This window comes from Geotrypetes seraphini, chromosome 1 (assembly GCF_902459505.1).
Source record: "Geotrypetes seraphini chromosome 1, aGeoSer1.1, whole genome shotgun sequence".
Taxonomy (NCBI): Eukaryota; Metazoa; Chordata; class Amphibia; order Gymnophiona; family Dermophiidae; genus Geotrypetes; species Geotrypetes seraphini.
Window position 1 is genome coordinate 376,779,373 of NC_047084.1, and position 21,185 is coordinate 376,800,557.

The 21,185-nt window shown below is 45.9% G+C and overlaps 1 protein-coding gene across 1 annotated transcript in view; it reads left to right on the forward strand.

The window, feature by feature from the left end:
• SARAF (store-operated calcium entry associated regulatory factor) overlaps positions 1-21,185 on the forward strand; it is an 81,194-nt gene that overhangs the window by 19,830 nt on the left and 40,179 nt on the right. The window contains exons 3-4 of the mRNA XM_033915703.1: positions 2,876-3,302; positions 12,725-12,872. Coding sequence (XP_033771594.1) covers positions 2,876-3,302; positions 12,725-12,872 — 575 coding nt within the window. The remainder of the gene's footprint in view (positions 1-2,875; positions 3,303-12,724; positions 12,873-21,185) is intronic.

The following is a 21,185-nucleotide window of genomic DNA, read 5'->3' on the forward strand; positions in this document are numbered from 1 at the left end:
GAGTAATCTGCAGCTCTCTCAGGTTAAGCATGTGCCACATTAAAATAAGAATAGCCTTACTGGGTCAGACCAATGGTCCATCTAGCCCAGTATTCCATCTTCACGGAGGCCAATCCAAGTCACAAAAACCCAAATAATAGCAGCATTCTATGCCACCAATCCAGGGCAAACAGTGGCTTCTCCCATGTCTGTCTCAACAGCAGATTATGGACTTTTCCTCCTGGAACTTGTCCAAACCTTTTTTAAAACCAACTACATTAACCACTCTGGTGTGTGTGCAATAAAGAAAATGCAGTGTCAGAGGAAACTGACACTACATCTTTTTAACCTGATGATGATGGAGGCAGAGCGTTGTTCCATGTTTATATAATTCTGCCTCTTTTGTAGGGTAGTATTTCAATCTGAAGTCTTAGCTAGAATGTTCTTGTCTTACTGCTGATCACAGCTTTGTACCAGAGGGCTCTTTGTTATATTCTGTTTATGAGCATTGATCTGGGGTTTTTTTTAAATTTTCTGTTCACTGTCAATAAAATAATAATAATAAAAATAATTTGACTCAAAGGGAAGGTGAGAAGGTATGTAGGAATATTTATTCTGCTGTCTTCTCTGCCTTTGATTATTGTGCCTCCATCCTGGTGACAGCTTTGCATACTATATTACAGATGCTTCTTGACTGAGCGAAACTGCTTCCAGAATCCTCAGAAAAACCAAAATTTGCTAAACTAAACCTTAAGCTTATATACCGTATCTTCTCTATAAAAATATAGCTCAACACGGTTTGCAGAAAATTAAAGAAGAAAAAAAAAAATACAATAGGGATAATATAAAAGGAAACGAAGATCACAATTTTGAAAAAAGCCAAGTTTTCAAATGTTTACGGAATAATTGGAGAGAGCCCAAATCACGCAGCTGAACAGGAAAATTATTCCAGAGCTCAGTAATTTTGAAAAGAAGAGACTTCTCTAGTTTTCCTGTATAGATGATGCCTTTCAGTATAGGAAAGGATAATTTAAGTTTTTGAGTAGGTCTAGTAATCTCAGATCTTGTAGAATTCCAAAATAGAGGAAGGAAGGAAAGAAAAATGCCATACAAGATCTTAAATGTAAAGCAAGCACATTTGAAATAGACTCTAGAAATAATTGGAAGCCAATGAAGTTTTAGCAAAAGCGGAGAAGCATGATCAAATTTACTTTTTGCAAAGATCAGCCTAGCCGCAGTATTCTCGATCAACTGAAGTCTTTGAAGACTTTACTTAGTCAGGCTTAAGAATACCACATTATAATAATCCAACCTCGAAAGAATAATTGATTGTACAAGAACAGAAAAATGTTGTTGGTGGAAGCAGGATCTCACTTTCCTCAACATATGGAGACTTAAAAAAAACATTTTTTCACCATAGAATTAAGATGGATATTGAAAGAAAGTGTTGAGTATAAAATGACACCCAGGACTTTGCTTGAGAATTCAATCGGTAGTGAAGATCCTGAAGGCAATAGAATAAACAAAGGAGCTGATCTAATTTTGAGCCTAGCTAGAGTAGTTTTGTTTTAGACTCATTCAACTTCATTTGTACAGTACCCCCTCTTACTTCAGAATTGAAACATTGATGAACAGCTTTAACAACTTAAGCCAGGGCTGGCCAAGTCTGGTCCTCGAGATCACCTGGCAGGCCAGGTTTTCAAGATATCCATAATGAATATGCATGAGAAAGATTTGCCTGCACTGCCTTCTTGGGATGCAAATCTCTCTCATGCATATTCATTGTATATATCCTGAAAACCTGGCCTGCCAGTACATCTTGAGAACCGGTCTTGGGCAGCCCTGACATAAGCCTTGCCATACTGGGAAAAAGCAAAGGTCCATCATGCACAGTGCCCCCTCCAGTTTTTCTTTTGCAATTGAATTGTGCGGAGGCGTTTCTAATCTGCTCATATTTTTTTTTCTTTTTCTCATTCAAAGTTCGTTTTACTGAGGCTTAGGTCCCCTGAGACCTCATTCTTGAGGATCCTCTGTCTAGAAAAGGACACAGGTTCCACTGAGCCAGACTGCAGCTCTTCAGGGCAAGCCTTTGGGTGGACCTGGAGAGCCAGCCTGCTGCGTGTCTTCAGGGCTTGTAGTCCAATTCCCTGGAAGCCGGCTCGCCACCTTCTTAGTGGCTTGAGCACAGGCTGTGGGCACCCTGTGTAAGAACCCTTGGGGTATCAGTGTCAGCCCACCTTCGTTGCGCTTTGAGGTTCACTAGATCAAAGAATATTTGTAATAGGTATGGATTGTGAAGCCCATATAATTGTATTTAAGTACAAATGAATTAGGTTGAATACTTGTAAAGTTTTGTCTACAGCACGGTATATATGTTATCTTGTAACCACTTGCAGTTGTTTCTGTTAATTACAGTAGACCAGGGCTGCCCAGTTCCAGTCCTCCTGGATATCCTGAAAACCTGGCCTGCCAGTAGATCTCGAGGACCAGAATTGGGCAGCCCTGCAGTAGACTCTCAGTTAACCGGCACCCATGGGGATTGATAGATGCCAGATAAATGTAGTTTCTGGTTGCTTGAGTGTTACTACTAAAAATAGGCCTAATTAATACTGTACCCCATACTATGCCATACTATAAACTGTCCCAGACAAACTACCGGATATATGGTAGACAAAGCTTGGGTGTACTCAGCTGTGGCATGCCAAATTTACACTTAAAATCAATTTCTGGTGGAAATTTATTTTCAATTTTATTTAAAATATTGCAGTATTTCTTTGTTGGTTGTCTGTTTTTTTACTGGTTACTTGAGTTCCGTTTCACAGAGTCTACTGTACTTTACATTTGGATATCTATGTTACACAAATCTAACATTTATTTTTGTGCTTCACATTTTTAGTGGGAGTGCAAGGCAGACATGGACAGATCATACCGATTTGGAAAGATTGAAGTTAGCTGTGAAGGATTTGACTATCCATCTGATCCATTTGTGTTAAGGGGCTCCTGTGGGCTGGAGTACACCATCGAACTAACAGAGCAAGGCCAAAGGAAAGCAAAATACACTTATGACGGCAGTAGCTTTGGTTCAAATTTTTTCCAAGGCGTTTCAAGCAAAGTGCATTCTGATGGATCCTCGGATTCCAGTGGATTAATTGTCATCGTAGTCTTGCTAGTCCTTGCTTATGGTGTGTATAAGTTATTTCTTAGTGGTCCACAGACAGAACAGCAACCTTTCTCCGAGGGTACCAGGCATTCATATTCTGCTGAGCACCCATATTCCTCCTATGCAAGTCCACCTCCACCTGGATTTAGATCGGATTACACAGGTAGAGTTGAATAATGTAGATATGATCGTTTTAGATTAATGTAGTGTCAACATAAGTGAGTGGAGTTGCAGATTGGTTTCAGAAGGGGTACAATGTGACCCACTATATTTTCACACATATAGCGTGCACATTGTATTCGTTTTTGCAGTCTGTGAGACCCCCTCATGTTATTTGCACGAACATGCTTTGTGGATTTAGTTTTACATGGCTTCCCTGCAGTCTTCTGCATGTCCTGCATTTCTCCCTCTTTCTTTCCCCGCTTCCTGCAGTCATCCTTTATTGCTTTCTCCGACACAGCAGTCCTCTGTGATCTAGACAAGCACCTTTAGTGACATTTGGGGCCTGTCTTCTGATATGGACATGAGAAGTTGCATCAAGGAAAAGGTCCCCATTGCTGCTTAAGCTGCTTGTCTAGATCACACTGCTGTGTTGAAGAAAGTAATAAAGTAAGGATGACTGTTGAGGAGGGAGAGAAGGGTTAAGCTTTTTTCCCCATGACCTGAGAAATTTTATTTTGTGTTTGGGTACATGGAGGACTACAGCGAAGGGGGGAAAAGGAGGGAGAGGAAGATATGCAGGATGCACATGTAGCTGTGTGGTTTTGCTGTCCTAGATAACCTGTGAGAGAGAACTCTGGTGCAGTTTGAACTAGATTTTCATTCATATAACGTGCATAGTATATTTATTGGCATGTTTATATGAGGGGATTTTTTTTTTTCATGGCTCAATAATTTTCACATGTTATACATATGTGCAATTACCGTATTTTCACGTAGATAACGCTCACCCGTGTAAAACGGGCACACGGGTATAGCGCGCGAAAAACACAAATTTATGTACAGAAATTTTTATATACCGCACACACCCGTATACCGCGCATGCTGCCCGACTCTCCTTTCCCTGCCCCGACTCTCATTTCGCCCGCCCCGACTCTCCTCTCCCCCTTGAAGTCCTGTCCCCACCCTGAAAGCCTGATGCCCCCCCCGACGTCCGATTCACCCCCCCCCCCCCCGCAGGACTGTTCGCACCCCCACCCCGAAGGACCGCTCGCACGCACCCCCACCCCGAAGGACCGCTCGCACGCACTCCCACCCGCACCCCACCCTGAAGGACCGCTCGCACCCCCACAGCCTCCCAACCCCGCCATCATGTAGAAGCTCCTACCGGTGTCCTGCTGCTTCCTCTTGGCGGTCCCGACTCCCCGACACGATCGGGGCAAGAGGGAGCTCAAGCCCTCTTGCCCCAGCCAACCGCGGCACCCCCGACACGATCGGGGCAAGAGGGAGCTCAATCCCTCTTGACCCCCCGACTCCCCGACACGATCGGGGCAAAAGGGAGCCCAAGCCCTCTTGCCCCGCCGACTCCCCAACTCCCCGACAATATCGGGCCAGGAGGGAGCCCAAGTCCTCCTGGCCCTGGCGACCCCTCCCCCCCCCCGCTAGATGTTCGGGCCAGGAGAGAGCCCAAACCCTCCTGGCCACGGCGACCCCCCTACTCCCACCCCGCACTACATTACGGGCAGGAGGGATCCCAGGCCCTCCTGCCCTCAACGCAAACCCCCCTCCCTCCATCGACCGCCCCCCCAGCCGACCCGCGACCCCCCTGGCCGACCCCCACGAAACCCCCACCACCCTTCCCCGTACCTTTGTGTAGTTGGCCGGACAGACGGGAGCCAAACTCGCCTGTCCGGCAGGCAGCCAACGACGGAATGAGGCCGGATTGGCCCATCCGTCCCAAAGCTCCGCCTACTGGTGCGGCCTAAGGCGCCTGGGCCAATCAGAATAGACCCGGGAGCCTTAGGTCCCTCCTGGGGGCGGGGCCTTGGGCACATGGTCGGGTTGGGCCCATGTGCCTCAGGCCCCGCCCCCAGGTGGGACCTGAGGCTCCCGGGCCTATTCTGATTGGCCCAGGCGCCTTAGGCCCCACCAGTAGGCGGAGCTTTGGGACGGATGGGCCAATCCGGCCTCATTCCGTCGTTGGCTGCCTGCCAGACAGGCAAGTTTGACTCCCGTCTGTCCGGCCAACTACACAAAGGTACGGGGAAGGGGGGTGGGGGTCGGCCAGGGGGGTCCCGGGTCGGCTGGGGAGGCGGTCGGAGGTTCTTGGGGGGGGCGGTCGTTGGGGGGAGGGGGGTTTGCGTCGAGGGCAGGAGGGCCTGGGATCCCTCCTGCCCATAATGTAGTGCGGGGTGGGGGTAGGGGGTCGCCGTGGCCAGGAGGGTTTGGGCTCCCTCCTGGCCCGAACAACTAGCGGGGGGGGGGTCGCCAGGGCCAGAAGGACTTGGGCTCCCTCCTGGCCCGATATTGTCGGGGAGTTGGGGAGTCGGCGGGGCAAGAGGGCTTAGCTCCCTCTTGCCCCGATCGTATCGGGTGTCGGGACCGCCAAGAGGAAGCAGCAGGACACCGGTAGGAGCTTCTACATGTTGGGGGAGGTCGGGAGGCTGTGGGGGTGCGAGCGGTCCTTCAGGGTGGGGGTGCGGGTGGGAGTGCGTGCGAGCGGTCCTTCGGGGTGGGGGTGCGGGTGCGTGCGAGCGGTCCTTTGGGGTGGGGGTGCGAGCGGTCCTGCGGGGGGGGGGTGAATCAGACGTCGGGGGGGGGGAACTATGTAAAAAAAATTTTTGTACAACGCGCAAGGGTATGAGCGGTACGTAAAAACCACGTATAACGCGCGTGTTATATGCGAGAAAATACGGTAATCCCCTCTTGCCATATAAAATCAAGTTTGGAAGAAAGTAGTTTAGAGATTTCAAACACTAGGGATTCTCAGAACGCTACTCTGATTTGAAAATATCAGCGTAGCAGCACTCGTCACAGATCTCACAACTATTTCTAATACTTGTTTTTATATTAAATAAATTAGATAGGTTAAATAAATAATTCAATATATAAATTTCATAGTGCTGTATTTCTTATTCCCTCTTATCCATTACTCAATTGTAAAATTCAATTTATCTTTGCCACTTATTCATTTTGCTTATTTCATTCTTAATATTTTCTTTCAATTCATTTATTCATTTCTTTCAATTCATTTATTTCATTCTTGAACTTAGCTTAGTTGTGTTGTTGAACTGCTCCCCAGTATTATTAGTTGTGACACACACCGGGTGAGATCTGTGACGAGTGCTGCTGCGCTGATATTTTTGAATCAGAGTAGCGTTCTGAGAATCCCTATTGTTTGAAATCTCTAAACTACTTTCTTGCAAACTTAATTTTAAATGGCAAGAGGGGATTAATTTGACATTATTGATATACTTGCTATACTGCCTATTTTTTTAACTGAATGATATATGTGCAACCAATAATGTGCAGCCACTAAAAAGAGTGGGATGGGAGAATAAAAGAGGGTGTATAGTTCCGGTTCTAGGGAAAGCACATAGTACTGTAGACTTTTTTTGATGATTTTGTGGGTGAAATGTTTTCAGTCAGTATTCATTATACTGTAAATAAAACACCTGTTATACAGCCTGACAGAACCTTTAGTATATATCTCAGCAATATACTCATTCAATAACAGATTCATACAAGCTTGAGAAGTTTAGTAGACATTTTTCTCTAATATATCTCTACAGTTCATAATAATTAATTTATCATTTTTCAATTTTTCAACTCCTCTTGTTTTTCATCATGGGAATAGACCTCAGTGGTTACATCTGCATAAGATCAAGTCTGTTAAGTACAGATTTCAAAACGTAGCTGGTCTCCTCATTGGTCTTATCTCTACTCCTCCTTATGTCAAATATTCTTAATTCATAATTTTATACTATAAGTTATTTTTATGCAGTAAATTAGTTTTTTAACTTAGCTTTTTCATAGCGTTTGGCAGTTAAATGGGATTCCGACATGGCTCCATGTTTCGCAGGTGCTATTTCAAAGAGATGCCTCTAGGTAAAGAGATACATCAGAGAAAATTTGTTAGAGAATAAGTATCTTGACTATAAAATGTTCCTCACTATATAGACATTCTTCTTTATTTACCAATATTCAGATCCACTGCCAGCTTCGAGTCTCATTCAATATGGCGTCGGCGTCTGAAGAGCTACTTAAATATCTACTTGTCATATGACTATCTAAACCAATTAGAATAGAGTACTATGCAGAGCACCGGGAAATTTAAAAATTAGATCAGAGACGTCCATTCTACCTCACTATTTAATCCAAAAGGGATAGTTGTATTAAGATCAAAGATCCATTTTTGCTCATGGTAATTCAGATATCTATCGATGTTACCACCCTACTTTTATAACTTCTATAATTCTCCATTTGATGTCTCTAACAGTATGACTTCCGTCTAGCCAGTGAGCTACAATCGGGGCTTGTAAATTTTTAGTAGTTAAACGGGATTTATGCTCCGTCAGACGTATCTTTATTTGATGGCTGCTGCTGCCTATATATACCTTATTACAGGGGCAGAGTATCATGTAAACTACATATTTACTATTGTAGTCAGAATATTCTCTTGAGTATAGCTCTCTGCCTGAATTAGGGTCTATCCATGAGGATCCATTTATACTAGTTTCACACCATTGACAATTATCGCAAATAGTGTGGTATCCCTCTCTATTCTCATATTGTTTTTCACATTGCGTATACATAATCTCTCCAATGTTTCTTGTGCGTTTATAAGCAAAAAGAGGAATTTCTCTAAAACATGGATAAAGCTGCATAACATGCCAGTGTTTTTTTAATTATAGCAGCAAACTCTCCTGCTAGTGTAGAGAAAGGGGTAACACATACTATCCTATTTGCGTTGGTGGCTAAAACCGAAGTCGCTGGTCACAGGTCAACCTTTCCATATATCCTCCTGGATGATTCTGATGACAGATGCAAGCCTATATAGCTGGAGAGGCCATTGTGAAGGTCGCCTGGTCCAGGGGCATTGGTCACCTCCCAGAGGAAATGGTCTATAAACAGACTAGAGTTTAGGGCCATCTGTTTGGCACTGCGGATGTTGCAGTGCACCCTGGAAGGCAAAGCAGTCAGGTCTTCTCAGACAATGCCACAGCGATGGCATAGGTGAATAGACAAGGAAGCACCAAGCGTGCTTCGTTGAAACTGGAGACCCAATTACTGTTTCATTGGATAGAGGTCCACCTTTAGGTGCTGTCAGCAGCACTTATTGCGGGAGTGGTCATTGTCCCAGAATACTTTCAACAGCATTGTGTGTTGATGGCAATCTGATGCTCAATCTGATGGCATCGGCCAGCAACAAGAAAGTCTTGTGTTTCTTCAGTCGAAGATGTGAGCCTTTATCTTCCATCATGTTTTTAGTTTTACAGGAGGCATCTCTGGATCTGACTGTTAAAACAGTTTTCCTAGTGGCCATCACCTCGGCATGAAGAGTCTCAGAATTACAGGCACTCTCATGCAGAGAACCATTCCACAAGCTTACGGAGGCCGGGGTTACACTATGTACATTTCCCTCGTTTTTGCTGAAGGGGGGTGTCTGCCTTCCATATAAATCAGGGAGCTTGGCTTCCCGTGTTCTTCAACCACTGGTCCACAGAAATTTCCTGCCGGTCCACAGGGCCGGCATGTGCATCGGGCCCGAGATAGTGTTCTTCAGCTGTCGGTCCGCGGCACGATCGATACAGCGTTATCTTCAGTCCAGCTTCCTCTTCCTCACTGCTGCAGTGCACAAAGTTGCAGGCAGCGGCTCCTATGCCTGAACCGGAAGCCTTCTCTCTAATGTCGCATCATCAGAGGAAAGGCTTTCAGATGAGGTACGGAGAGAGAAAGAAAAAAAGAGAGACAGACAGTGGGCAAGGGAGAGAGAAAGAAAGACATACAGAAAGAAAGAAATTAAAGAAAGAAAGAAATGCAAGGAAGGGGTGCTGCTGGACAGGGGGGAGGTAAAAGTAAGGGAGAAGGGCTACTACTGGACAGGGGGAGCAGAGAAGGGGTGCTGCTGGATAGGGGGAGAAGGGCTGCTAGCACCTGTTAATGTAATGGGATTAAAAACTAGAGTACACATAATATCTTATTAATGCATAATGGTAACCATAAAATAAAAAAACACAAAGCACACTATATGCAGAGAAAATGTTAATTATCATTTATATTTGGGGGGTTTTCAACGATGTCAAGGCAGATGATTTTAAAATATGCAATGTCACCTCAGTAACTATAGAAAAATAGACAAATATAGTGCAAAATATAGACAGCAGATATAAATTCTCAAAACTGACACATTTTGATCACTAAATTGAAAATAAAATCAAAAGAAATAAAGACTATATACTCTTCAAGAAATCCCTGAAAAAGTCTTAACACAACAAGTTCTTCTCTCCTTCTCACCAACTTCCCGACTCCCCAAAACTACCTGATCCACTCTTTACCTTCACTGGAAATGACCAGAGATCTTCCTTTGTAACCCTCCTTCTACAACTCTTTTGTAATCCGCCTTAAACCGCAAGTTAATGGCAGAATAGAAATCTCTAATGTAATGTAATGTAATTTTTCCTACCTTTGCTGTCCGGTAATTTCATGAGTCTCTGGTTGCGTTTCCTTCTGACCGTGCATCCTTTCTTTCATTTCTTTTTTTTTGCACTCAGGCCCAACAATTGTCCCTTTCTATTCCCTCCCTACTTCCCATGTCTTAAGTGCCCACAGTGCCCTCAGTACCTCCTTCCCATGTCCCCCTCACTGCCTTCTAGCCTTTGTCCCACCCCCTCCCTCGAAGCCAGCCTGCCTGCCTACCTCCCTCCCTACCGCGCCTGCCTCCCTCCTTCCCTCCCTCCAGTGCCGGTTCAAACCCCTGTCCGCCCGCCACTGCTGCACCTTCTTCTTGCCGCCCAGAAGCCTTCCCGACGTCAATTCTGACTTCGGAGAGGAAGTTCCGGGCCAGACAATCGCTGCCTTGCCCGGAACTTCATCTTCAACGTCAGAATTGACGTCGGGAAGAAGGCTTCTGGGCGGCAAGAAGAAGGTGCAGCGGCGGCAGGCAGATGGGGGTTTGAATCAGTGCTGGAGGGATGGGAAGCGATCGCCTGTCCTGTTGTCCCCGTACACAGCTTCGGGATGCTGTCCCTGAAAACGAGACATTTTGGCATCCCGAAGCGGTGGGTCAGAACAACGGGACGGCCGGTCCAATAACAGGACGTATGGTCACCTTAGCCATGGTATGTCCCACTTGGCCTGTACCTTTTTGCACCAGAAGGGAAGATTAGGTTCTTACCTTGATGATCTTCTTTCTGGTAGAAAGGTACAGGAGTATTTAAGGCCCGCCCTGTCAGATTTCCACTTAGTTTGCTTTCTGTCTCAGACAGGTATGTATCCAGAAGTTTGGATTTCTGCCTGTCAGAAGTATTTGTAGAGCGTAGTAACTTCTCAATTGTACGGTCATAGAAGTACCTCTGGGATCTCCATAAGTGTTAGTTCCGATTGTGCTCAGGTAGGTGGTTTGTTAGTTTCACATTTGTTTGGGTTTTTTTTTCTTTTGTCTTCTCCGTGTACCTTTTACAATCTCCGGTGAAAAGAGCAACCTTCCCATGCTCTTACCCTATGGAGAGCCGCTAGTGATTGACTGCCACAAGTTCTTGCAAGGCCTGCGAGAACTCACCCACCGCTGGACCATCAGGGATTTTAAAAGTACATAGGGGAGATGGGAGGCTGGGTTAAAGGTTTTTTTTTAGTCGGCCGGGACAGGAGGGGATCCCTTCTGTCCTGGCCCACCACTGGCCCACTGGGTCTTAGGGAGACCTGCAAGGCATTAGGAGGGAGGGGGATGGGGTGTGGAGCTGGGCAGGGAGGGAGGGGGCTAGGTGCATAGCCTAGCAGGAAGGGAGGGTGCAGAGCCAGGCAGAGGGAGTGGGGCTGGGGGCAGGGCAGGGTACTTGAATATTAAATCCCCCCCTCCACCCCGGTTTATATTTCAGTCAACCTTTTTGAGGGGAAAGGTTACCTCAGTTTATATTCGGGTCATCTTATATTCAAGTATAATTGGTAATACAAACAGACATTCTCAATCCCTTTTGTATAATTCTTTCTTACTTCCTTTGGGTTGAAAAGATGTGTTTGTAGATTGGGAAGTGTGACATTTTTAGAGGAAACAAATTATACAATAAAGTGAGGAAAAATGTATTCAGTGGAAATGAGTTAATCCTACCTCCTTACTTTTATTTAGCAATATTTATATTCTGCAACTATGGCAAATTGGTAAAGCAGATAAAGCCTTGAGCTAAGCTTTGCATATCACCTAAATGCAAACGTGCGTAGTGGTAATGTCTCTGTGTATGTCTCTAAGGAGATAGTTTTCTTTGCAATTTGCTTTCATTCTCTATGTTTTAGTGGTTTTGATGGGGTGTGCATTGGAGTGTAGCATGATGGACCTAATCCTGCTGTGGTAGTGATATATTGGAAAATTGCATGCTGCTCCAACTGGTATACCAATGATGTTATTGGAACAGTTCAATATCTCTACCTCTGTCTGCTAGTAGGACTTAATTCATTGATCTGGACTGGAAAAGTTCTATTTAGCACAATATTTGGGTTCTCTTTCCTCTTTAATTCTGAATACATAAGAGCCCTAGTTAGAATGGGTTTCTTTTTGTGTCTTCAGGAGTAATCTCTAGTAAATTGTTGTTCTTGTTGTACAATACATAGCTATGGAAATGATCATGGTATATAAATTCAAGACATTATGGAATAGGCCTTAATAAATTACAGAATATTTGAAAATAAACATTGTAAAAGTTCCTTAGGGATTCTGCTGTTCAGGCTGGCAGGGGCCAGTTTTATTGCAGGCAGGATAGAGTTGGCTTGTACTTTAAAGCAGGGGTAAGCATTCTTAGCCCTTGAGGGCTACAACCCAGTCAAGTTTTCATGATTTCCCCAAAGAATATGCATGAGATCTGTTTGCATGGCGATTGCCTCTATGCATATTGGCTGTGGTAAACGGCCGCAGATTATCTTTGAAAACTCACTCCACTAGAAGTGTGGCAACTTCATGAGTGGAGACCCAGGTGATATTGCCCGAAGAGATTTCTAGGGCAGCTACATGGTCCACCTTCCATACTTTTACAAACTGTTACAGAGTGGACACGGCAGTACGTACAGTCAATTGTATGCATATTATTGGGGAAACCCTGAAAACCCAATTGGATAGTGACCTTCGAGGACAGAGGTTATCCACCCAGACCTCCTGATTCATTGTAGACCACAGTTTTACCAGGTTCTAAATTTATGATGCTTGTCTATTATCAGTGGAGTATGATGTAGTGTTTTTGCTACCATGGGAAATGGAAGAGAGATGTAGCAGTCACTCAAGTGCAACAAGTGAAGACATTGATGCCACTGTAAACTGGCCCTCGTAGCAAGTTTTCTTCTAATTTTCCAAATTCTTGACTCTTATATGTTAGTGTTACAGTAATAAAACCTACTGGATAAATGATCATTCTTTCATAATATTTTTATTTTCTAATGAAGGGGCATCTGCAGGTTATGGAAATTTCGGTGGCAGTTCCAGTTTTGGAGACTTTTTCACAAGACCTCGGCACAATGCTAACTCAGGACCTGGATTTTGGACTGGTGTTGGAACAGGAGGTCTGTTAGGGTATTTGTTCGGTAACCGCAGGTAAATATTTTTTCATAAAAATGGGAGATACTTAAGGTGTGTTTTGTCTATCCATTTACCACTTGGAACAACTACTCTGGTATAAGTTTATATCTCCCTCAAAGTACTGGGCTGCAATGAGCAAAAGCTTTACACTGTAAACAGAATTATTTGGTTACATTTTTCTCTGAGCTCTACTTGGTATTTACACAGTATGAAAATCCATTAAAGAATGCATTAGAATTTGTATTTATTGAAATTGCATATTTACTTTAACTATTCAGGCCCCCACAAGAGTGTAAATTTTTTTTTAAATTCTATTTACAGATTCAATAAACATGCAGCACACTATTTTGAATCATATTCACTGGTGAGCATTATTGCTGGCTGTCAGCAGGTGTTGAGGCAGAGGGTAATTCACCAGTACAATGAGGGATTAGATTACTGTGTGGAGAAACAGAGGGAAAGGTGGTAAAACCAGTAACACAAGTGACTTGATAGTTCAGTTGAAAATATACAGGAAAAACTGAGTACTTTAAAAAAGAAATTACTGGTAAGAATCGTTTCCTTTCTTTCTCTGATTTCTGCAAATTATAACACTCTCTTGAGACTATCCAGGTAGATATACTCGTGTTTTAATCCACATTATTTTGTTAAGATGTTCAACTTCTAGCCAGTTTCTCGTCTTCATTTCAATGGCATTCATCAAGCTGATTCCCCTTTTGCAGTCAACATTGGAAGTTCCTATTTCTGTGTAAAAACTAGTTATGTCCTCAAACATTCTTACTAGTCCACTTTCCATCTTCTTAGATATAAGTAACTTAAATGCTGAATATTGTTCTCAAAGTTCCTTTCCAAAAGTTGTGTGGAGGGGCATTTTTGATATGACATCTAATTTAGTATTTTGAGTGCTCCTTATATTTATTGAGGTTTGATATTATGGGGTTCATTCCAGTGAGCACAATTGGCGCTTGAGAGAAGCAGAGATGAATTAAACCAGGGTTTGGTTTTTTTTTTGCTTTTTGGAAGAGATGGTACGGGTTGAAACAGGGACTATTTTATCAAGAAGAGAATTACAAGCATCGCCCCAGATCTTTAATTGGTTGTCTGGTTCTTCATAATCCAGAATAACAATATCAAGTTGGAACGAAAGTAGCGTGAGCTTTTCTTTAAGATGGTGGTAGTCTCTTGTGGAAACAATTAAAGAAGGTATTGAATTAAGGGGTGTCGAGTGGTAGCAGGAGGTAGAGATGAAGTAATGCTCAGACCAGGGCACTTGAAGTAGTAATGGATTTGAAAAGTTGGGATTTATGAGACGTTGGGATAAAGATCATATCAAGCATATGACCTTTAGAATGGGTAGAGTCGGAGATCAGGGGAGAAAAATTGAGGTCATTTAGATCAGGGGTCCCCAACCTCTGATCCACGGGCCGTGGCCATCTGACACAAGAGATCCCCTTGTGCAACATCTATCCATCTCTCCTTCCCATCCTGCACAGCAGAACCCCGCCAACCGTGAGGCCGACATACCTCCGTCCTGAAAAGCGGCGGTAGAATTGAACAGGCTGCTTCCCTGCCAGGGCCTCCTGTCTGCCGCCGCATCACTGATGACATCATTAGTGACGTGGCGGCATAGGAGGGGCCTTAGGCGCCTGGGCGAATCAGGCTCTAGGCTCCTGTGGGTTGGGCAGGGGAGGGGCGGGTCTGCCTCATTTGGATGGAGGCGGGCCTGTCAGCCGGACGCTGAGAAGACCTGTCCGGCTGGCCACCTTTCAAGATGAGCCCGGGGGTGTTCCAGGGAGGGCGGTTGGGGGGGATCTGGCAGGAGTAGTTGGGCACCCTCCTGCCGGCGATCATCGGGGAGGGGTGGGGTTTTTATTTGGGATTCTGGCAGGAGGGGTTGGGCTCCCTCCTACCGCAATTGTACAGGGGTGGGCGGTCTTCAGCCAGGAGGGGTTGGGCTCCTCCTGCTGCGATTATACGGGGGGTTGGGCGGTCTTTCGGCAGGAGGGATTGGGCATCCCTCCTGCTTCGTTTGTTTAGGGGGAGGGGGGGAGACTGGTGGCTGCAATCGCGGTTGGGAGATCCTTTGCCGCGATAAGTATAGTGGCCATGTCTACAGTAATCTGGTTCTGCAACCGCCATCTGTAACATGGACGTTGGTTACAGAATTGGGTTTAATTTGGGTGGGCCTAGGCCTGATTCTATATAGGACTCCCTTCCCGGGCGTCTAATACAGAATCCAGGCCTTTTTTTGGGGAATGTATCTAGCTTCCAATAAAGATAAGAAAAATAAAGGGGTGGGCATTTTGTTGCGGATACGGTACACATCTTGATTGCAGGTATGGTACACACTGAGGCTCAGATTCTGTATAGGACGGCCCAGGAGGGGCATCCAATACAGAATCGGGCCTACACTAACCCCGATTCTGTAACCGGCGTCCATGTTACAGACGCCGGTTACAGAATCGGGTTAGAGTAGACGCAGCCATTACACTTATCGCAGCAAGGGATCTCCCTGACACGATAACTGTAGTGGCCGCCTGTCCGATTGCCGGCAGGAGGGTGCCCAATCCCTCCTGCCGGAAGACGCCCCCCCCCTCCGGACGCCTCCCCCCCCGCGCTAACAGCCACCAATGACCACCCCTAACTTCCCCCCAACTAACCTCCCCCCAAACTAAACTTTAATTGTTGGCCAGCCAGGTCTTGGTACCATCCAGCCGGCAGGCCCGCCTCGTCGAAATGAGGCGGACTCGCCCCTTCCCGGCCCATCCCGTGAAGCCTAAGGCCTGATTGGCCCAGGCTCTAGAAGCCTGGACCAATCAGGCCTTAGGCATAGCAGATCCGCCCATCCCCACTAAGTCTAAGGCCTGATTGCCCCGGGTGCCTAGAGCGGGGGAGGGCTGTTAGCGCAGGGGGGGGGGTGTCCGGAGGGGGGCCGTCTTCCGGCAGGAGGGATTGGGCACCCTCCTGCCAGTGATCGTTAGTGTGTGGGGGGGGGCATCTTCTGGCAGGAGGGGTTGGGCATCCTCCTGCTGGTGATCAGTAGTGTGTGTGGGGGAGGGTGGCGTTCCAGCAGGAGGGATTGGACATCCTCCTGCCGGCAATCGGTAGTGTCCGGGGGGTGGGCATCTTCCGGCAGGAGGGGTTGGGCACCCTCCTGCAAGTATAGCGGCCGCGTCTACTTACAATGTAGGCCAGTATTTTGCTGACCTACATTGTAAGCGTCTCTTACTCTACTAGGGAGATGCGTAGGGCCGCCTAGGTTCGCCTAAGGCCCTTAGGCGAGCTTAGGCATCTTGCGGTTCTCCCTAGGCTCCTGGAGGCGCCTTTAATATAGGCAGCCTGCCTGGGGAGCAGTTTTTTAAAAAAACGTTTATCCCGATTGGCTGATAGACAGCTGTAGGACACCTACAGCTGTCTAAAATTGGGACGGCACTTTGCAGAATCAGGGACTGAGTGCAAGTGAGTGATTTGGGATATGGAAGGGCGTTATTTAATTCTGGTGATCCAACTAGATGGGGACTGGTATATGCTAGTAAATGTCTACGCTTCCAATGAACATCAAGGCTCCTTTTTTTGCCAGCTGGAGGCTCATATTCAGAGTTGTGTTGAGGGGACTCTAGTGCTGGGAGGGGATTTCAATATTATCTTGGATCCCTTAGTGTATAATTCCAAATCAGGAATCCAATTTGGAAAAACAGAGAGGAAAGGTCTAAGACCCCTTTTGAATCACTGGGATTTATGTGACCTTTGGCAGAGAGCTCATCCGATGGAATGGGATTATACTTACTTTTCTTCAGTTCATGATTCTTCTTCCAGGATTGACCTGTGGCTGGGTGAAGAGGGGTTGCTTTCACGATTACAGAAGTGCCAAATTGTATCTAGTACACTGTCCGATCACTCGCCAGTGCTTTTGATTTTGGAGTGCTTGGTGAAGTGCAACTGCAACCACCTTGGAAATTTCAGGATGGGCTCCTGTTGGACCTGGCGAATATAGAAATTTTGAGAGTTCAATGATATGGAGGAGATTAAGCAGGGGCTCTTGTGAGAGGCTTTTAAAGCAGTGATTACCGTATTTTATGGTCCATAAGACACACCTGACCATAAGACGCACCCACCTGTAGAGGAGGAAAAACCAAGAGAACTGACTGCAGCCAATCACAGAGCGGCGTGGGACCAGGCAGGAAGTGCAAAGGTCACACTCCTGTGTTGTGTGTCGCTCTGCAAGGAGAAAGGTAGCCATCCAGCAGGAGACCGTGCTGGACCACTGTCACTTAAAGGTACCGGGGGGAGGTGTATTCTGTCCTTAAGATGCACCCACTTTTCCACCCCCTTTTTGGGGTTGAAAAAAGTGCATCTTATGGACCGAAAAATACGGTAGGGACTGGGTGTTAGGGCTGATAGCACAGGTAAGGCGATTGAAGGAGAGTGAGGAAAAATCAATTAGAGGGGAGATTCACAGCTTGAGGTAAAGGAGAAAATTGTTGAGTTATCGCTCTGGGAGAGGGAAAGGTTGCAGGCGTTCAGAATATGGCTTAAGTTTTTGGAATTGGAAGAGATATGGGCTTTGCAGACAGTTAAGAACATAAGAAGTGCTCATGCGGGGGCCCCCCAAGTCCAAGACCTGTATAGTAACTCTCTATCTATACCTTTCTATCCCCTTTTCCTCCAGAATAGGTATCAATGCCTTTTTTCTTTGCCTGTTACTTCCTCTCTTTTGGAAAATGGGTTCAAAATGTATTACCGCTGGTTCTTGACACCGGAGAAACTAGCTCACCTCAGGGTTGCCCTTTCTGATAAATGTTGGAGGGTGTGTGGGCAATTAGGCTCCTTCCGGCATATTTGGTGGACCTGCCCTAAGATTAAAGATTGTTGGAATATGGTGGGGCAGTTGCTTGTCCAAATTTTAGGGAAACATTTTCCGGTTTTGATGGAGTACTCTCTGCTTAATGCGCCTTTATCAGGGTTTTTACCCCAAGAGCACCTCTTCGTTCTATTTGTGGTTACGTTAGTGAGGGTGGCTTTGGCTAGCTGTTGGTGCTCTGCTAAGCTACCAGAGTGGGGACAATTACTTAATCATTTGGATAATGTTCAACTTAAATGTGAACTGACGGCCATGCGTCGGATGCACATGGAGCCCTACAGGAAAATATGGAATAGCTATGTCACTTGGCGGGCCTCCTCATTCCACCCTGGGCTTGAGATGGGTTTGGGGGGTTTTAGATGGGGGGGTAGTTTAGGGTGGTGAGATGTTCCTGTATGGGGAGGGTACTTGCTTTGTTCTTGGTTCCTTATTAAGTGATGTGATTCTTGTTAGTAGCTAGGTTGTATGTGTTTATGAGAGGTTCCATGACTTCTGTTTGCACTGGAGTATTGCATTCTGAATTGTTACAGTTTGTATTTTTCTACTTGAAAAATTTAATAAACATTTTTGGGGAAAAAAACAAAACCAACCATTCAGTGTGACATACAATATAAAAATAAGGGAAACTGGGGTGGGGTGGACTTTTTTTTATATCACTCTATTTTATGAGTAACATAGGCACCTGTGTAATCACCAGAAGAGGAACTATAAACCCAATAGAATTCTGGATCCACTACGAATTACAACCCAAAATAGAGGAAACACAAAACTTCCCAAACAGATGGGCAAAGTCTAGCAAAGAAATATAAATCATGCTACAGAATAATGAATGTACACCCTCGGCAGAAACTCTTGCCACGTTACCTTCACCCTCACCCAACTTCGATTTCCAATCAGAACCCCACGAAACATTTTGAACCTCCTAACTGGCACCAATTCCTAACACTATACAACAAATATACCAAATCAAACTGCCTTCTGCACGTATGTCCTTCCAAGATCATGACAGCAGCTACACTAGATTTTAAAAAGGACCTTTATCCCAGGACAAGCAGGCAGCATATTCTTGACTGATGGGTGACGGCACCGACGGAGCCCCGGTACGGACACTTTTAGAGTGATTGCACTCTAAGAACTTGGAAAGTTCTAGAGGCCGCACCGCGCGTGCGCGAGTGCCTTCCCGCCCGACACAGGTGCGCGGTCCCCAGTTTCTTAGTTTCCGCGGAGCTAAGAAGACGTGTGTTCAACGGCTGTTGAACAATTTTTGTATTTTTGCCTTCCACGCTCGCGTAAACCCTTTGGGAAAGATCTTTTCCCTCATTTTTTCTTTTATTTCTTTTGTTTTAAAAAAAAAAAAAAAATTCTATTAGTAATTTTTTCCTTTTCTTTCGGTTTCGCCCCGGCGGGGCCTATTGCCACTATCGAAGCCTCGGGCTTCGATTTGGCTGAAGCCGTTTTCCCATTCATGCCCCCTCAACCCGGGTTTAAAAAGTGCCAGCGGTGCGCTCGGCCAATTTCACTGACAGACCCACATAACTGGTGTCTGCAGTGTCTTGGTCCGGATCATCGAGCGTCAACTTGTACCCGCTGCGCATCGTTAAAGAAAAGGACTCTGAAAAACCGCCAGATCCAACAGCGGTTGCTTTTCGGTGCCGAGATGTCCGACTCCGCTACACCGGCACCGACATCGGTTCCATCGCAGTCGGCACCTTCTTCGTCGACACCGCGCCGGCGTCGCACCCTCCAGGTAAGCCGGCTAAGAAGCCTTCCCCGCTGGAGCGTCCTCCGGTCTCCACTGCAGTGAGCCCAATCCTGCCGACCGTGAAACGCCAGCGGAAGCGCTCCGCTCCGATTGAAGTTAGCCCTTCGACATCGGGTTCTTCTTCGGAGTGTAGAGCGGCACCTAAGGTACCGCAGAAGAAAAAAGCGGTACCGGTGCCTTCCTTAGATGAGCGCATTGCTGCCGTCTTGCAGGTTCAGCTCCGGGAACAACTCCAAAAGCTAATCCCTGCTATTTTGACCCCGATCCTTCCAGAACCGGTCCGGTCTGAGCCACCGGTACCGATAGTGGAGCAACCTTCTATTCTTGTATCCACTCCCTCGGTGCCGGTGCACTCGGCCTCATCGACATCGATGCCACTTCTTGCACCGGAACCGAGACATCAGTCGGTACAGACTTCGGCACCGGTGCAACAAGTGACATCTCCCGGTACCGTGTCGATGAGATCGGGTAAGTCGGTACGCAAATCCCGACATTTGGAACCTTCGACTCCAGAGTCCCGGGATCGTACATCTCATGTAAGAGACCCTGATCTGTGGGGAGACTCTGAAGAACCATTCCTTTCAGAAGGTGAATGTTCTTCTGAAGAAGAGGATTCTGCGTTGCCTGATCCTTCTTCAGGACAGGAATCCACATCTTTTACTTCTTTTTTGAAAAATATGTGTGACTCCATGTCTATTCCTTTGGAGGCTGAGTCTAAAAAATCTAAAGCTTTTTTGGATGCACTTGATTTTGACCAGCCTCCTAAGGAATTCTTGAAGCTCCCTCTGCACGATATATTAAGGGAGACATTTTACAAGAATTTGGAGACTCCTCTTACAATTCCTGGAGCTCCCCGTAAGCTTGATTCCTTGTACAAGGTGATTCCTGTCCCTGGATTCGATAAACCCCAGCTTCTTCACGAATCCTTGTTAGTGGAATCTACCCTGAAAAAATCTTCAGGAGCTAGTGTGTATGCTTCTGTACCTCCTGGCAGAGAGGGTAAGGCAATGGACAAATTTGGTAAGAGGCTTTACCAAAATGCAATGTTGGCCAATAGATCTGGCAACTACGCATTCCATTTTTCTTTTTATCTCAAACACCTCCTTACCACCATGGCCTCTTTTGAAAAGTACCTTCCCCAACGAAAACAGCAGGCTTTTCATCAATGCTCTTCTTCGCTATTTCAGCTGCGAAAATTTATGGTTAGATCTATCTATGATACCTTTGAGCTAACCTCAAGAGCTACAGCTATGTCTGTAGCTATGCGTAGGCTTGCCTGTCTTCGGGTATCCGAACTTGATGTTAACCATCAAGATCGGTTAGCCAATGCACCATGCCTGGGGGATGAGCTTTTTGGGGATTCCATGGACTCGACTACTCAAAAGCTCTCAGCTCATGAGACACGTTGGGATACTCTGCTCAAAAATAAAAAGAAGCCTCCTACTACAAGGCCTTTCAGACAGCAGTCGGCTTATCAGCGCCGCTTTGCAGCTAGACCATTGCAGACACCTTCCCAACCACCTAGATGTCAACGCCAACCACAACGTCAACCTCCCAGGCCTCAACAACAACAACAGCCTGTGAAGCCACCTCCACAACCAAAGTCACAACCCTTTTGACTTAGTTCTCCAAAGCATAGCCAGCGTTCAAATTTCCACCCACCTTCCTCAACCCATAGGTGGTCGTTTATCTCTTTTCCTCAGCC